At 34.0% G+C, this 19,487-nt stretch overlaps 2 protein-coding genes and 1 long non-coding RNA gene across 3 annotated transcripts; all 3 read right to left on the bottom strand.

Moving 5' to 3' along the window:
• Nucleotides 1-1,253: 1,253 nt before the first annotated feature.
• LOC143580975 (aquaporin TIP1-1-like) lies at nt 1,254-3,071 on the bottom strand. The gene is made up of 3 exons (XM_077063870.1): nt 2,637-3,071; nt 1,598-1,818; nt 1,254-1,479 (listed from the first exon to the last, which is right to left on the bottom strand). Exons 1-3 carry the CDS (start codon nt 3,036-3,038, stop codon nt 1,284-1,286), a joined length of 819 nt encoding a protein of 272 aa, XP_076919985.1. The 5' UTR covers nt 3,039-3,071; the 3' UTR covers nt 1,254-1,283.
• Nucleotides 3,072-8,012: 4,941 nt separating this feature from the next.
• LOC143580974 (uncharacterized) lies at nt 8,013-10,595 on the bottom strand. Its single transcript, XR_013143752.1, has 3 exons — nt 9,752-10,595; nt 9,602-9,659; nt 8,013-8,254 (listed from the first exon to the last, which is right to left on the bottom strand). It is a non-coding gene; the product is annotated as an uncharacterized LOC143580974 (long non-coding RNA).
• Nucleotides 10,596-10,678: 83 nt separating this feature from the next.
• Nucleotides 10,679-16,501, bottom strand: LOC143580973 (uncharacterized). The gene is made up of 4 exons (XM_077063869.1): nt 15,925-16,501; nt 11,646-14,252; nt 11,528-11,581; nt 10,679-11,003 (listed from the first exon to the last, which is right to left on the bottom strand). Exons 1-4 carry the CDS (start codon nt 16,384-16,386, stop codon nt 10,746-10,748), a joined length of 3,381 nt encoding a protein of 1,126 aa, XP_076919984.1. The 5' UTR covers nt 16,387-16,501; the 3' UTR covers nt 10,679-10,745.
• Between the last annotated feature and the right edge of the window lie 2,986 nt (nt 16,502-19,487).

The raw sequence follows: 19,487 nt of genomic DNA, 5'->3' as shown, positions 1-19,487 counted from the left end.
CTAGATAAATGTTGGAATCAAACCAATACACCCCAAACCTGGTTAAAAAGGATAAAAAAAACCTTTTAAACGGCTCCTAATTGGTATATATAGTCGTTAGAAAACAACTAGTTTCTTTTCTTTTTCTACTTTAATTCAATAGATATAACTAGTTAACCGATTTTCATATTGTCAAAATAACCGGTTATTGGTTAACTCTCGGAAACGCGTAGCCGGTGAATGGTGATCCCTAACCACCGGGTTGTTTTGGTTAGATACCAGTTTCAACTCAATAGGGTAATTTATACTAAAAATCTATATACACAATAAAAATTGTATATAGCTATCCCTTTTAAGATATTTTATAACCTTGAAATCCGTTATACAATAAAAAATATTATCTAGTCGCTTGTTACCTACTTGTATGTATTTCTATATTACGCTGCCAGCTGTTTCAGTCAGTGTTTATAATAATCAAGTAATACGGAACAAATATTTTCGGGTCATGTTTATTGTTTGTAGGACCAAAATGAAAATTAAAGGCTCATGTCATCATGAAATGAATTGGGTTAGTTCATATGAGTCATGTGAAACATTCAAACATAAGCACTTTTGCCTTTTTAGTATATGGGCTGAGCTAACTATGGGGCCAGGCCCATTGGTCTATCACTTTTATAGTTTTATTCATGATATGATATATTTAAATGTCTGATTATATACTTAAATCAACTAAATAGTAATACTCTCCTTTCAAATCATTGTCTTGCAAAAATTGGTGTAAATATTTGTTTTAGCCTGGTTATGTTGCTTTGGCCTCTAGTGTCTTGCTAGTTGTGGATTTCTATTGAAAGTTGTTCAAAAAAAAAAAAACTAAATAGTAATATTGATACAGTGGGCTGACGTCATTTAAAGAGTCTTGAACCAACATGAACATGTTTATTTTCTTATAAGACGTATACAAACAAGTGTTTATTTGTATATTTAATGTTAAACAAATATGAGCAACCTTATTGTTTTCGTTACCAAAACCAAATTGATTCGAAAGATAAAAGAACCGAATCACTCAAGTTAAACCAATGAGTAACTTATATAACAACGATTTGACAAGCAAACTACTATATAACAACGATTAACTAGCCATGTTATATCAATATATCACACCCATAGGATCACGATATAAACTAAATAAAACAAGTCTTAACACTTGATAATCCCTTGACGGAATTATGATATCATAATACGGAAACAAACACACAACGAGACGAACACGAAAAGAAAATAACACGAGTTAAACACCACATAAACTACATGCTAAAGGCAAATAATAAGCCCGACCATGGGCGGTTGAACCAATATTCGGATCCGGGCAAAGGATCATGAGAGCGTCCAATGAATAGCAGCTCATAAACAAGCCCAGCAAGACCACCACCAACAATGGGCCCAGCCCAGTAAACCCAGTGGTTTGTCCAGTCCCAGCTAACAACAGATGGCCCAAATGCGGCCCGATTTGGCCAGTAGAAAGATCCGCCAGTGAATACAACATTAAATAGTGACCCGTTTGTATATATAAACATTCGTCTAGAATATTTTTATAACTTATTTCTTGGGATTTTCAAATATAATATAATTCATTGATGCACCCGTGAATGCACCACCAGCTAGAATGTTAGCACCAACAATGAACCCAATTGCAATGGGTGCTATTGTGCCGATATCTCCCTTCTTTGGGTCCACTGCTGTGGCGTACACCGTGTAAACTAGCCCGAAAGTCATCACGATTTCAAACACGAACGCGTTCCATACCGATACTTCTGCGCCCAATGCGAAGCCGGCAGTTGTCTGTATGATTTTTAAACGAAAAAATAATAATAAATCAAGTATATATAGCTTTATCGTTTCATGTTAAAAAAATTATAAGAAAATGTTAGTCATTTACCTTTTTACAAGATTAAATCTCCGTCTAGTTTATCTTTCTTTTTTTAAACATATTTTCTTAAAACTTTTAAGAGGATTTAAAAAAAAGAGTGTGCATGATTATTATTTTCAAAGCAAGTTACACAACTTATATTTAAAAGATAACTTAATCATATAGCTTAGTATCACAAAAAGCAAAAATATTTTTCATTCACGTTTGTGATTGAGTATGGAAAATACTTATTAGTTTTTTTAAAAATTCATTTTGAAAAACCAAGAATTTGAGCTTTCGGGAAACTGTTTTTTTAATTCCTTCAAAAAGCTAAATACAAAAAAAAAATATAATTATCAAACGCATTTTAACTTATTAGCTTTTTGAAACACCAATAAGCCAATAAGAATTTTTCAAACTCAATCCCAAACATATAAAAATAAATCCTTTTGTCCAGTTTTAAACTTTTCAAAAATACATTTATTTTATAATTTTTTTAAAAAATGATACTTGTAAGTTGTAAATATATCTATTTTATAATTTTTTTTACAAAATGATATTTGTTGACCATAATAAAAAGTTAATGTTGTGACAACATTCTAAGTATGTACAAAATGTTTACACAATCTCCATATGATTATGTCAAAAACCATGTTTATTGTTAGTACTCTCGACTATATAACTTTAAAAAGTTTATAAACATTTAAGTTTTTAACAAACATTTGCACAAATATAATATCATCAAACTTACCAAACCACCAGTGGAAAAAAACAACAACAAGCAAGCAACAACCGACCCAAGAAGCTGAGCGACAATATAAAACACCCCACGTAGCAAAGTAATATTACCACCAACAAACGCACCAAAAGTCACAGCAGGAGTAACATGACCACCGGAGATATTAGCCGCCACCGACACCGCCACAAACAACCCAAAAGCATGGGCTAGTGCCGCCGCCACTAGCCCAGCCGGAGTAGTTGCACCACCATCGGTTAGCTTGGTAAAAGCCATGCCGGACCCTTGTCCGGCAAACACAAAAATAAGGGTGCTTATGAACTCGGCCACAAAGGCTTTTATGGCACCTGGGTGTTGGACTTCATCTTGGTACCGGCCGATGGCTATGCTGTCGATGACGTGTCTCGGCATTGGCATGATTAGAGATTTGAGAAAATGGTGTGTGTGAATGATAATGTGTGAATGATAATGTGTAGGTGACCGGTTTATATTGTGGAGTGGTGGGATTTGGGTTACTGGTATAGCCGGTTGCCAGTCACTTTTTTTTGTTTTTTAAGGATGGCTACTTTATTGTATTTGAGCTAACACACTCTTCAAATTTGAAGAGCTATGATGCTCTCGCTCTGGTCAAACTATATTGTCTGGACTCATATTGGTTTTAGAGTTGTTCCTCAGGAAACCATACCGTCGGCTGACACTTGACAGACGTTATACCGTCACAAGAGCTGAAATCTTTACGTAACACATGGTGAGACGAAAATTTAAATAGACTTGAAATTCGAACTGACAACCTTATACAAGCTAGCTCAAATCTTTTTTTTCCAAATTTTCTTTTTTTTTTTTGTTAATAAATGATTGTTGTTTAGTAAGTACGAGTATATTTTTTGAAATTTTTTTTATGTGTGATTTGAGATTTTACTGTAAAAGAGAGACATACAAATTGGCACCTTCTTTCATAAAGTGATAATTATTGTACTCATTTGAGTCAGACTTTTGTGCCTAAACACACATTTGGATGAGTGTGTAATGAGATCAATTATTTAGAAGTAAAGAAAATAAACGAACATATATGCAATGCCAAACTTCAATTTTTATGTTCATTTTGTGTCGTGCTAGCTGATAATTGATCTATGTAACAAAATAACAAAATGGATAAATAATATAGATAAGTTGAAAACCGCATATATTATTAACATGCGTGATGCGTGTATGGTTTTTTAAGAGCATTCTCAGTTCATTTCATATATTTTTCCCTATAATTTAGCTAAAAAATATTATTCCATAAATTTATTAATCATTTGTTAAAATTCTTTCACATTCTATAACCTATTCATATACATAAATTAATTCTTTATTATGTTTTTCTCTTTTGTCTTGTTATATAACAAATGATGATTGGGAGATATGTGACATATTATATGGTATGGATTAAAAATTAGTCCCTATATTTAGAGATTTACTTTAGTTGTCATATAACTCATCCATATAATAGGGAATGGATTGGAGAGGTGATTTTGATTGTTTTCTTAAAATTTACCATAAATTATATGGGTTTAACAACTTTAGAGAATGAGTTGAGAATGTTCTAACATATGATATTGAGAATAGGTTTTAGCTTTTTTGTAAAAAAGAAAAAGTGACTTGTTAAAATATAGAGTTTGTCCATTGAAAATGAAAAGTATAACCGTGAGTTTAAATCTTTGAAGGCGTAAGCTTAGAAATTTTTAAATGAAAAAAAAATTATTGTTAAAACTTTGCCTCTTCAGTCAACCTTCCTGAGTTCCTTCACCCTTCTCTAGATACCTACATCATGTGTTAATGTGTTATCCAGAATAAGCATAATCCATTCCGGTGTTTGTTTGGTGCCAACAAATAGTTACCATGAGAAATGTGTTAAAAGAATGAATATTATTATGTTGTGTTGTTTTAGAAGCCGAACAGAAATGGACCAAAGTGCCTATATCATGGGTGAAAAGCATAATACACTTGAACTAGAACAACTATTTAGGGACCAAAGTGCCTATATCATTATCCTCATAGCAAAAGTTTAGATACGAATCGAGAAACCATGGAACCAATTCCAAGACTACGACCAATGTGATTGAACTAGAGCAACTATTTACAAATAGAAAAGTAAACGGGGTTGTGTGTATTTGAGTAAAGTTCAATATACTACATAATATCAATGAATTAGGTATTTCAAGAATAAGTATCGAGTATAATAACAGTCATGATAATTATAGATCTCTAAAAATCATTTTTTTTTTCATAATCGGCCACCAATATCGAAGCCATCTTTGTAGTCAGTGTTTTCTACTTCATTCCAGTGGATTGATGAACACTCGTATAGTGAGTTTAGTAACAGCAAAAAGATGAAAACAAAGTAGAAATAACACCGTTCATAAAGTACATTTATTGTATTCATTAAAACGTATTGACTTTTGAACATTTACAAAGAAAAACATACAAATGCTATAAGCAATTATTTAGAAATATTTAAAGATGCATTATACACTTTATTATTGTAATTTGTAAGGTCTAAGGTGTGTGACCCATGTCTAACTACTTATGTATATCGTTAAATTAAAATCAAACACGTTGTGTGACTTGTGTCAATCGGCTCGAGGTTTTCGCTTCTCATGTGTAAATAATTGTGTATGTTCACATATTAATATACATCTCTTTCGGTTATTCTACGATATGTTATAAGCATTTTACTTGAATGCTTGCTAACTACAATAATAATGTGTATGTGACTTACCCTTTTCAAAACAATATTAAAAGAGCCATGCGAACAAGAAGGAAAAGAAGTTACAACTTTTTTATATGGTCGATACATGCACGGTCGTACCATGGATCGACTATATATCTAGTCACTACACTCTTTATATCATATATTAATCAATATAACGCTCATGATCAAGAACTTCACTACTCAACAACTTTGTCAAAAAAAAATTTTAACAATCCAAGTCAACATCAAACACACACACCTACATTTTCTAGAAGACCGGATGTGAAGGTAACTAAGGCCCTTGATAAAGAATAGTCACTTCTATACTATATTATAATATGTATTACTTGAAACTTCATTTAAAACCGTTCAAACTATTATAAAAGTAAGTCTATGAATAGTGATCAATCAATATATACAGAAAGAAACCTTCATTCAATAATTTAACACTATACATAGTAAGTTTTAAAATGAAGGAACTTTAAATATATCGACTCTTAGCACCAAACAAGAAGTGATGATGTAACAAAAGGTGTCATGGATGGTGGCACGAGTAGAGGAGTGGGTGATTTTGGTGGATTATTTACACCCATGACGACAGCTAAGCATGACATGTTTTTCATTCAGATCATAACACGTGTACGGTTGTAATTGAACCAGGTACATTTACGTACCAAAATATTTGACCGACAGTCACTTTACTACCTAGTAATTATTGTCACGTGGAACACAAAAATCGTCCCTTTGCCAATACACAAGGTTGTTTTAAAAATAATTTTGCATGTTTGCTATTGCAAAAAACATGCATTTCATTTTTTAGATACTGTTTTATTTTATTATTAATTATTAAGCTTTTGCCACATAAGATATGTTTGTACCTTTATTAATAAGTATACTGTCGTAATAAATATAATAAAAAAAATCTTATTACACTAAAACTAATAAGAGAGAGTTTATTAAAATAAAATTGAAGTTATTACAGATTCATGTGGAAAAACACAAATTATAAATGCTTCCAAAGTATTACGGAGTATAACTTTATGAATATATTTTCACTTAAAAATACCCATTCATGTAAATTTTCACTAGACAATATGATTCATATGAAATCTGAGTCTTTAGATCAAAGCAGTTAATGCTCATTTTACATAGTATAGTGTCGTATTTACATTGTGTGCTCTTTTTTAAATTCTTCATGCACTTTCTAGAAAACTACATTTCTTATTTATATATATATATATATATATATATATATATATATATATAAATATAAATAATGTAAAAAACAATATGTTTAATATTTAGGGGCGTTTAAAACAAACTCACAGTCACACGATTGATAAAAATTACATAAATTTAGAAACTAAAAAACAAACATCGTGAGTGGATCTGTGGAATTGGGACCCACTGGGCCAAGTCACAGTGCTTATCCAGGCTGGGCTTTACCTGATTGACTGCAATCTCCAATCGTGGGCCCTCATGTTTTCGGGTTTTAACTTTTACACCCGATAAATAAATAAATAGAAATGCACCAATTTTATATTTGGTAGTAATTTGGATGTTGTAAATATGTAAGTTTGTACTTTGTTTCTTTTTTGATGATTTTGATGACTAGCTTCGCTTGTTTACCGTTTTAATACAATACCGACTTTCAAAAGAAATTTGTTCTGGTTCTTTGAAGCATTTAATGCACTTTTTAATTCACGAATCATCAAAAACTTTATTTAGCGAGACATTGAATTAAATCAGCAACAAAGAAATTATTTTATGAAAAATATGTTTGTTACTATAATAAACCCTTATGTTGATTTCTGATACAGTATGGATTCAACATTAAGATAACAAGACTTTAGGTTATAACATCTAACATGTTTAATATAACATATCACGTTATGTTTAGCGTTTGTAATTTGTTTAATGTTATGTGCCGTTAGTAAGGGGATCTTTTGAGAACTTGATGAGTTGTAAGAACTTTAAGAACTTAATATGAATCACACAATCAATTAAATGAGTATTGAATATTTGGCTGAGAATAAATCTGATTAAAATTAATTAGGAGAGAGAATAAACATTTTTGATAATTACACAAGTTTAAATGTTAGTTACATTCAGTGTGTAAAAAAATTCAGTAATTTTTTTTACGTTACTTACACTTACGTATTACATATGTGTAAAAAGAAAATTCAAAAAAAATTGTTACGTTAAGTTCTTTCGGGTTCTTAAAACTCAAAGTGGTTCTCAAAAGAAATCAATCCCCGTTAATAATTGTTTAACATAAATATTTAAACATATCAACCCGTCAATACGCTAACAAAACTCATGTTTTGCAAGGTTAATATGTATCCTCATTTAAGATTTATTTTATTCATTTAGTAATACATTATATTTACAGTCGTCAACCAGGCTTTGACTCCCTTAAATTGTTTACTACTCGTTACTCATTTACAACCATCAAGCCATTTACAATTCGCCAAACATGTTTGACTCGTTTATATAAACAGGTTATACATGTCATATTTATGATACATGATTCAAGGTATGTACAGATTAAGACTTCAATTTAGCTTGATACAATCGATTTGCATAAATTAAGCAGTGAAAAAAATTCATTATGCAGTTAAAGCAAATATGTAATTAGTAAATAACTAGCATATCGATTATTTGCAAACATCAAATCCATATATAATCTTAAAGTTGCAATAACAGCATATTCAGAATTCAAATGTCAAGAGAGACAATCTAAAGGATAAAACTTTACATTAAACAATTTTGCATACTCCATTGATGCCAATCAAGATAAATCTGTTCTCGTTCTTTTCATTATGGCTTCAAAAACCGATGTTGTAGTTCCAATGATCGACCAGCATGCGCAACTCTTAAACCAGTCTTGTAGGCATTGCTGTTATGATATAAGAAAAGAAAGAGATCATATAAACACATTGAGAGGTGATTGTCTAAATGGGCGGGTCAACTTCGGTGACTGGTCAAAACGGGCTCAAGTTGAAACACATTGCGCTATGGTAACAGGTCAGGATGACACAAAAGGAGTTAGTTCTCTTTGTTTTGAAAATATGTAGGCAAAAGATCATTTTTTAGTTATGACTACAAAAAGAATAGTATTACAATAATAATCTTAAAAAAAGATATTAGTTACCTTTTTCTGATCCATTTCAGTTAAAACAAGACCGAAATTTACTTGTTAATAAGTATACGAGTCAAAATTGTCGCCCAAGTATACATAACAAAATTTCCTTCGTCATGTTCAATCATGTTTTCACTTCTTCATGGGACCAAATTGACTCGTTAACAAGTAAATGGGTCAAAATATTAGCCTTTTTAATTTGAACCATTTTTAAATAAAAATACAACCCATATCAATTCATTGATAAGTAAAAGTGTCAAAATATTAGCTTTATTACCCTATTGAGATAAAACATGACCCAAATTGATTCGTCAATAAGCGAATGGGTCAGAATATTAGCTTTATTTTAGTTGGCCGCTCAAATCGGCTCATTAGAAAGTAAATGGGTCAAAATTTTAGTTATTTTTAATTTAACCATTTTGAGATAAAACGACCCAAATCGACTCATTAATAAGTAAATGGGTCAAAATATTAGCTTGTTTCGTTTACCTGTTTTGAAATAAAGCGGCCCAAATCAACTCACTCGTAAGTAAATGGGTCAAAATATTCATTGTTTTTTTATTTGACTCATTTGAGATCAAACAGATCCCAGATCAATTAATTGATAAGTAAACGTGTCAAAATATTGGCTTTTTAAAATTTCAAAACGGCTCAAAATATTAGCTTTTTTTATTTGACCGTTATAAAACAACCCAAATCAACTCATTCACAAGTAAACGAGTCAAAATATTAGTTGTTTTTATTTGACCCGTTAGAGCTAAAACACGACACAAATCGACTCATTAATAAGTAAACGGGTCAATTTTCTGTTATTTTTTACCCGTTTTTAGATAAAAACACAACCCAAATCGACTCATTAATAACAGCTGTTTTTTATTCGACCCAATTGAGATAAGACACAACCCAAATCAACACATTAATAAGTAAATGAGTCAAATTGCCCCTCAATGCATGCAAACAAACTTTCATTGGGCAAACAAAATCCAAATTTTACTTCTTCATGGGACCGGCCAACAAAAATAAAATAGCATGTGACAATATACCATCAAAACCTAATAATCTCTAGTTCTATAAAGCAAAGTGTCAAGGGCAAGTAGTACTTACACAATTTAGCATGTTTATGTCCAAAAATTCCTTAGAACAGCAGCCATTTCTTGGAGGACTGTTAACAGAATGATGAATACACAATCAGCAGGATGAAATAACTACTTATTTTTAAAATGTGATCAATTTCACAGTTCATATGTGAACTACCTGATAACATGCAACTTTTCAACCCCATCCTCATGCACAGTCAGCATCAACTATATGGCACATAAAATCCATCAAGAATCCAAAAATATGATTTTTAAATAACAACATGGTATTTAACAGTTTCATTTGCATATCATAAGTATACTGCAGCCAAAAATCTATCCATATTGATTTGAATAGCTAGAAACAGAAATAAGCAGGCGTTCAGACTTTGGATATACTATGCGTTTTGCAAGTTGTCATATTTTCGATAATCAGGTACAACAGACTGATTATAATAGGATATGCTATGAGTTTTTGCCAATTTAAGTTGCAATAAGCCGAGTTTTTTTTAAGACACTAAAAAGCGTTTATAGTTTGTTTTAGAAACATGTTTGGTTTGTACGTAGTCTGATATTAACTTTAACCGGTTTAATAAATATAATTAGCCTGATCATAACTGTGGAGTGTTCGAGATCATGTAAAAAAGTTGCGCTCCTCATAAAATCACACCAACCCAATATTATCACATGTGTGTAGCTACGAGAAGCTACAACACGCACTACTTGAACTTTCAAAGAATGATGACGGAATGTTCTTGTAAACATACGCTTGAATGAAACGTATGGCACTTTGAACCATTTTAATCAAAAAGTAAATATATAAGCAATTAATAACATATTTAGTTTATATTTTCATTATTTACAGAAAACATGAATCTCATTTATGATATATTTTGGGTACTTTCATATGATTATTTTGTATTTGGTGTCGTACATTGTATCAAGTACCCAAAATATATCATCAATGAGATTCTTGTTTTTGGTCTAAATTGAAAATATAAACTCCAAAAATCCGATGATCAGCTGTTTTTACTGTTTTTGGGTATATAATTATTTAAGGATAATCAACAGATAAAAATGCATATCCAAAAGAAAACTAAATTTGTATCAGAAGATTGAAACTCATTACCTGCAAATTGCAGCAATGAATGCAAAGATTGTTTCCATTAGTTTCAAAAATTTTGCATCACTTCATGATTACTTCCCTTTGACAAAACCTGTAGAGTCGTGCCTTTCGTGATCCAAGCGGTCAACTCAGGTTGACTTTCAAAAGGTCTGATTGGATACAGACTTTCATCCTCCAGTTTTACACCATAAACAAATGGTAGCCTAAGTGACAGAAAACTCTCGGGTGGTAAAATTACCAGACTGCCCATGCTGAACTGCAGCTTCTGTTCACGCTCAGGGACAGATGGAGGTAAACACGACACCTGAAAATTCAATCAAGAGAAACTAATCAGTTTTATAAAAAGATAAAACACCGTACAAATAGAGGTGACGATTTTAGTCATATTATACTGATTTAAGGGTCAACTTTAATTTTGCACGAGACCATATAATTAGTAGTAAAAGATAACGAATCTCATATTCTTAACTATACCCTTATCCATAACATTAAGAGATAATTACACGGATGGTCCTTGTGGTTTGCATATTTAGTCCCCGCTTTTCTAGTTTGGTCCCAAAAATGTGTAATCTATATACATATATATTTTTACTATTTTAACACAAGGCTAGTTTGGTCATTTCCTTCAAACTTAAACAGAAAATTTAACGTCAATCCACTACAAAGACAATCCGTGTTATGTTTAAGTGAACAGAAGGACTACCAGTGTAATTTTAGAAAAGTGGGGAAACTAAACGCGCAATATAAATAAACCGCAGGGACCATCCGTGTAATAATCTAATATTAACATATAAATATATACAAGTTTTTGAAGCATTTAAAAGGTACCTCAAATTGTATAACTGGACATGTAGCCAAGACAACAGGGAAGGGAGGTGTGACCTGCATAATACTATCAATCAAATAATCACGCGTATATAAAATCATCATGAAATAAAATTCTTACAAGAAAAATTCTCTGAAGCTGTGAAATAGTGCCAGCAAATTGAACATTTGGCTGGTCAGTCTTGTTCTTATGAATCTGACAATGAGGGCAATTTAGGTATAATGGTATATTTCTATTAAGTAAAGCAAAAACGCCATTATCATCATCATCAAGTGTCATCGCATGCAGGCCTTTTTCAATCTCTTTCGTGTTATCACTTTTCACAAGACCATTTTGTTCTTTTGACTTTCCCGAATTTCTAACTGGCCTATTTGACTGTCGGTTGACTTTCCCGTGACCACCATATTTACCACCCGTTTTTGACAAATCTACCCCTTTGCGGTCAAGATTTTCAACTTCATCTAGTGCATAAATTGATCCGAGCCCTTTAAGATGCTCGGGTGTTAATATGAATCGGTGTCCACATGGACATTCGTGTTCAAATCCAATATACACCACCGCTTGGTTTAAAGAACTTTCCTTATTGTTCATGGTTGCTAAATTACCAAGACTTCCCTTCTGCAAAAACGGGCTACCATTCCCGTTCCCATTAACAGTTTCATGAAACGATGAAATATTTTCCATCTTTTTAGATTCTTGATTATCATTAGTATCATGCATTTTCACAATGGTAACATTTTCCAAAACTTTTTTCTTTGATTGAAGTGGCGGGAACCCGGAGTTTGTAGCTGCGGGCCCCGCGACTACCTCAGAGAATGGTTTTTTCATAGTAAAACCCGCAACCACTTGAGAAGAATTATTGTTGTTTTCATCAAATTTATTATCTTTATTATGAATTTCCACCTCGTTTCCTGATTTCTTAACCTTTTCATCTGAAATTGCTTCGACCCACGAATCTTTACTAGACCCGTTTGTGGAATGCCCGTGTAAAAGACCCTGTTGTTGTAAACTCGCAAATTCTTTATGTTTTTCAAGATAAAACTTCCATTTTAGAAGAAATTTTTCGGTGGATGAAAACCCGCTTTGTAGTAGACCTTTAGACGGTTGATAGTATCTTGACCCACCAATTCGGGTCAAACTCCAAGATGATGATTGAACCGGCCCGGTTGTGTTTCCTTTTAATAAATTAAGGCTCGGAAGAAGCTTATCACATTCTGGGTAACAACTAAAAGTCACATTAGCGGTTTCAAAGTCAAACGGGTCTAATCGCAATTGCCTCGACCGACCACACGCGCACGCATGCAGAAACACAAAACCACTAGAATGCGGTTGACTAGTCAACTCATGCCTTTGGCGAATGCATGGCTTACCGGTCAAACTAACCGCATCACAAAGTTGTCGACCCGAAACCCAAATTGATGTACACTCGTCCTCTAATTTTTTCAAATAATGTTGCACGGCGGGTCCTTTGACCATTGACTTAAAAAAAGTCAATGCTTTGACCAAATGGGTTTCGTGCAACGACGTCGGGTAACAAGTTGGTAACCCATTTAAGTAAACGTCTTTAGCAACAGGTAGGGCCCGCTGGCACCATGAAATTGAAAACTTAGTGTTGAGTTCTCTGCTGTTATCCAAATACGTTGCTGCAAGTTCCAACGGGTCATGATTGCCTTCAACTGTTGGCATACTAATATTTCTTTGCCGGGGTCGTCTTTTGTTATGATCGGGCATGGGGTCAGGTTCAGGTACTAACCCGGGTTTAGCAGAAAGAAGCCGGTGCAATATAGTTTGACTGGAAGTCAACCAAACATCAAGAGTTGGAAGTTCAGGAGTTGTCGAAGACTTTCCGGGAGCTACACTGGCAGCGGCGGCGGCAGCTGCAACCGCCACCATTCCAACACCACCAGACGACACATTATTTGTGCTTAAACCCGAACTGCCCCGACCTCTTAATATATCACATTGTTTAAAAATAAACTCCTTAATAAAAGCAATATCTTCTTTATTTGAACTTTGACTATGACTCTCAAGTAAAAGTGAATCCGAAGTTGAGATACCGTTTAAAACATTCTCCACAATACTCGTAGCAAAGTCCAATGGTTCACCTTTCAGGTTCGACTTTCGGTCAAGAACCGAAACCGCTTTCGATGCATCAAGTGAAAACAAAGGTGCAGGGTTTGAAACAGGCCCACTTCTTGACCCGGGAGGACCCGATTCGGAACCCGAAAGCACTCGACACTTTTTAATTAGAAACCGAATCTGCCCCTCGAGAGACGATTGTAACTTTTTCTTCAACCCCCCTTCGGGTTTTGTGGCGGGGCGTGATAATACAACTATTGAACTGGGCCCTTTTACGTTATTCAAATTTGAAGACGAGTTTGATGATGTGGACTCGTTTAACTCATCCGGGTCACATATATCATCAATAAAAACAAAAAGTATAACCGGGGTATAATGTCCAGGAAATAAAGAAGTAAATGAACCCGAACCCGATGTTGATGTGACCGATGGACCGTTTTTACCGGGAGATCGGTTTTTGGAAGGTGGGCCAGATTGAGAAGTTCTTGAAGAAGGTGATGTGTGTGATCTTGATGATGTTGCTTGAAGCATTTGCGGTTTAATATATGGAAACATCGCGCGCTTCGCACCTTGCAAAAGTCTAAATTTTTTTAGAATTTGAATGTCAAAGTGTGAGCCCTCTTGCAGAAGTATGACCATGTGGCAGACCTGCATTTCAAATCACAATGACTTAATAACAAAATAATTAGAATTATGCTTGCAAATCAATCAAACGTTCGACAAGAAGTTTGTTTATATCATTTGTTTAATAAACGAATGATCATGAACAATGTTTTTGGTCAATTAGTTAAACGAACAAACATGAACACATGTATTGCTCATTCACTTATATTTGTGAACGTTCGTCATTTAAATTCGTTATGTTTGTTCGTTTACGTTTTTTTGTTTACACGTTCATTAAAAAAATCTAGAGCATTACCATTTAGTCTAATTTTATGAAACTAAACTATCACCAATAGAATTTAGTCTAGCATTATTGCTTTTTTACATCCAACATATAGCTGTTTATGTTTACTTTCAATTAATGTCCGTTCATCTATGTGCAACTAAGTTGTCCGTTTGTGTATGTTTACGTTTGTGAACCGTTCGTTTATACTATAAACGAACATACATAAACGAACACTCATCTTCTGAACAAACGAACACAAACAAGAAACTCCGTGCGTTTAATAATTCGAGTTCGGTCATTTCATTTAAGTTAAACGAACCAAGACAAACATACCATGTTTGTTTCATTCAGTTTGTTTACAGTATACAAACCTAACTAGAATCAAACAACATTTAATGTGAACTACTGAACTTTCTACAAGTCATAACATATCAAATTTGTAGTTCTGAACTAACAAAGAAGACCATGGCATGTTCAAGAAATCAATAGAGTTGTGAGTATCACCAATCATACACAAGAAAAAATAGTATTTGTTCTTATGAATCTTACAGTAGAATTTGAAAATTAGTTAGCTCTAAGAACATACACTCTCATTCCTTAATTTACCGGAATTAAGTCAAATTGTGTTCCTAGTCATCTAGAATAACAGTTTTCACACAAATCAACAAGTTTTATCTGTCCAAAAACATTAACAGCTATATTAGAATCAAATAAACCCTAAATTGTACTAAACCAATTGTGTGATCCAGCAATTGCCTACATCCACAGTTGTTCTTATGATCCGTACTACGGATCTTGTAAACTAGTTAGCTCAAAAGAACATAATAGCCTTAATAGGAAAATCAACACTAAGTTTTATAAACATAAATTGGGCCTGTAAATGAACCAGACGTTCAGTGAACCGTTCGACTAGAAGCGGTTTATGTTCATTTGTTTAGTAAACGAACACGAATAAATGTTTTTGGTCATTTAGCTAAACGAACATGAACACATTACACACATGTCGTTCATACGTTCGTCATTTATATCCATTCATGTTTGTTCGTTTACGTCCTATTACGTTTGTTAGTTTGTTTACATATTCAATAAATAAAAATTAGACTCGTTACCATTTAGTCTAATTTTATGAAATTAACATATCACCGATTACAACTTAGTCTAGTTCTATAAATTTTAACATCCAACATATTGACAGTCACTCAGTTATGTTCGTTCATCTATGTTTCAGTAAACGCCATTCACTTGCATTCGTTTGCATTCCTAACCCGTTCGTCCATCTACCAACAAACAAACATTAAGACACTCCGTCCGTTTAATTGTTCGTGTTCAATCATTTGTTCGGTTCATTTACAGGCATAACTAAAACTTTCAACGAGCCGTAACACATCAAATTCAAAACTTTATAACAAACAAATAAGCAAACAAACTCACAGAGAACATAAACAGCATCCCTTGCATCTCCCCAAACTCATGTTTCTCAAAACCCGAACCGAAACCATCCTCGGAATCAAACACGGGACACTTACTACAACACAACTGCAAATACAAAACCCCCTTTGACTCCTCATAATAATAACTAACCCCTCTCTCCTCAAACCAAACCCTAACCTCTTCACTCACACCTTCAACTGTTTTCTCAATTCCATACGCCACGTCACCCTTCCCGGACCCATACACATTATCATCTATAATCCGATTAATTAATTGGCTCACGTCCGCTTTACGGCGGCCGATAAAACCCACCACCACGACGCCGGTTTGTCGGGACGGTGGAGGCAGAGGTGGGAGTGGCGGCGGTGGTGGCAGAGTGGTGGTGGTTGACGGTGGAGTGATGGCCGGAGATGATGGTGGTCGGATTAAGACCCGCATAGGGGATTGATTTGGTGCCGTCATGTGGAGTTGAAGTTGGGGTTTGTACGGAGAGCGTACATTGAAGAAGATAATAATAATAGTTAATGGGTTGGTTTGTGATATTAAGGAAAGTATATGGGTTGGTTTGGAACTTTTTAAATAATCATTAGAGTGAATTGTTGATGTTCGTTTGTTTATGTGCGTCTAAATTTAAGTAAATACTGAAATACATAAGTAGTTAAATTTATATAAATATAAAAAGTATACATAAAAGGGGATTTGTTCCTTTATTCACTTGACACAAAGCTCAGCAGGCAACAGTCACCTCCTCTTCACAAGCTCTCATGTGTGTCGACTCCTACTTGGCCGCCTTCAATAATTAAGATGTGCTATTGGATGAATGTTGATGTATTAGACTTGTTGTCAGTGCTCATTAATGCTAAATCATGTTCGTTTGTATACATTTATGTGTTGGTCGATTATGCTCATGTGACTCGTTTATGATTGTTTAGTTATGTTTGTTTAGATATAAAAAAAATAAGTTTCGTTATATGTTCATGTTTGTATTCGTGTTTGCGGTAGTTTATCGGTTGATCATATTATCTCAAACGACTGATTTATTTGTCCGTCGTACTAGGTAGAGGTGCACAAAAACATCTTTGTCTTTTGGTTCATTTGTTTTTTCATTGGAAGTGCGGATTAAGTATAAAGACCGTGATTGTAAACCACCCATACCACAATTGTCGGTGGCACAAGCCACACATTCTTTGCGAAGTAATTTTGGATTATTTTCTCCATGCCAATATAATCCATTATAGTAGCCAGCATAATTAAAGGTGGTATTTGATCCTGTAAAAGATGTGTGAGGTAGCCTTTCTTAACACTTCGTTATTGAGATTTTTATTCAAGGGTTTGAAAAAGAAAAATAAGATTTTTTTTGTTTTCATTCTTGAGTTTTTTTTAAAAAAAAACAAAGAAAATATAAAGAAAAGTTAGGGTTTTTTTCCTCAAAAACTTTCCAGTCAAATATGGTCTGGTTGACGGTTGTGAAGAAAACTTTATAGCTCATAACAATATTACTAATTTACCATGTTTTAATTCTCTTTTTCATTTTGGTATGATAACATAATTGTAAAGTTATAATTTTTTTTCATATATTTTTATTCCGATCTAGCTCAAAGATGTAATTAATACTTCCTTTTCTTTTTTCCCCCAAAACTTTCAAGCAAACAGAGAATACATCTTTACGTGCTGCAACCGGGTCTCTTTTTCATCTAATGACTCAATATATCATAAAATACACTACTAAAAAGTTAAATCTAAAGTAACTATTTTTATTTCTTTTCCCGAACATCTTCATCTTTTGGTTCATTTGTTTTCTTCATTGGAAGTGCGAATTGGGTATAGAGAGCGTGATTGTAAACCACCCATACCGCAATTGTCGGTGGCACAAGCCACACGTTCTTGTTCTTCGCGAAGTAATTTTGGATTATTTTCTTCATGCTAATATAATCCATGATAGCAGCCACATAATCAAATGAGGTGTTTGATCCTTTAAAAGATGCCTTTCTTATAAGTTTTAGTGTTTGTTCCTGTAAAAAAAATATTAAAATATTTTTAAAATAATATTACTTAGCACGTGTATGTTCTATAATTAACATTAATAAATTACCTACAATTGCAATTAAGTTAAAATCAAATGAGATTAGTATGTATCGTGACGAAAGCTGATCATCAGACGAAGCCCTCACCCTCAAAGTTTGAACTGGCAAACGCGACGAAAGAACACGAATAATCAGTTGAGGTTGGAGGCGCGGAGTGATCAACAACGGAATCATTGTGACCGAAGCGGTTATACAATTGATTTGAAAACTGACTTCATTTATTTATATTTATATTTTCATTGTAGCAGGCCAATGAGGATATAAATTATCATGTTTGGTAGAGACGATAGGAACAATAATTGGAATTGGAATTAACAATTGTGTTTGAAAGTTTTTTTTTGGAGGTGGTGGAATTGTAAAGCTTTTTATAAGAAGATTCCATAAGGATTTTAACTATGGATGGTAAAAAGGCCCGACTTAGACGGGTACCAAAAACAATTGGGACGGGTATATCCGAAATCTGATGGGTATGGGCCAAGTATGAGGTTAGGATTTAAAAATTTTCGTGGGTATGTGCCGGGTATGCAGGGGCGGACTCACTTATAAGTAGAGGTGCACAAAAAACCCGAACCTGGAAATGGACTTGGAAAAAAACACTGTAGCCATTTTTTATAGCCGGGTTTTTAATACTCGAATCTGTACTCAACCATACCCGTAGAGTACATATATGGTATGCATATTAGTAACAACCCGTACCTAAACCGGACCCGATTTGTAGTGAACCGGTTCCATATCCGGAACGGGGTTTCCGTTACCAATACCGATGTTACCGGAATTATCATTATGTTTGGTTTTCATTTTCAAAACGTGATGCTTCTACACACGCAACTGTAAAATAAGAGTTGTTAACTTGTTCTGTGTACCCTAGTTGCATATGTATGGATGTGTGTTGCCGGCAGGGCCGTCTCTAAACACACTAAAAAAATTTAGGTAGACGACAAATATAAATTCGAGGCTTAAGTAACATATAAATTCGATAGCTCATATATATATGATACAATGATAATTGGGCTATAAGGCTGATAAAAACGAGTTAGAAGGTTTACTAGCATATATATGTAATTTTTTAAAAAAAGTTTGGGCCTTCGGGATAATCAGCCCTAAGGCGGTCGACCTCCCTACCCTCATTCAGGAGGCCCTCGCTAAAAAAGTAGGTCGTTTGTTGCCAGAAAAAAACATGAAACAAATAGCGTTGTAAGGAGGAAATATGTGAATTGATTAAGTGTGTGGTCGAAGTGGGCTAAAAAGAAAAAAAACACAAGTTTAGACTGAGGGGTGTGGGGGCTTCAAAGGGGGCGCTAGAGCCCCTCCGCTCGCGCCCCCAGGCGCTAATACCTTACAAATGGGCGCTAGAGGGGGCGCTACCGAGGCGCAAACACCACCCGTGAGCATGGTAGCGGGAGAAGAGAGAGAGGATGTGGGGCTTTAATATGGGCGCTACCCACACCAGGGGCCAGGGGCTCCAACACCCCCCTTATC

The sequence above is a fragment of the Bidens hawaiensis genome, unplaced genomic scaffold (assembly GCF_021521415.1).
Source record: "Bidens hawaiensis isolate Kalapana, Puna unplaced genomic scaffold, B.hawaiensis_p1.1 tig00030777_1, whole genome shotgun sequence".
NCBI lineage: Eukaryota > Viridiplantae > Streptophyta > Magnoliopsida > Asterales > Asteraceae > Bidens > Bidens hawaiensis.
Note: the sequence above shows the minus strand (reverse complement) of the source record. Positions and strands in the feature narration are given on the sequence as shown.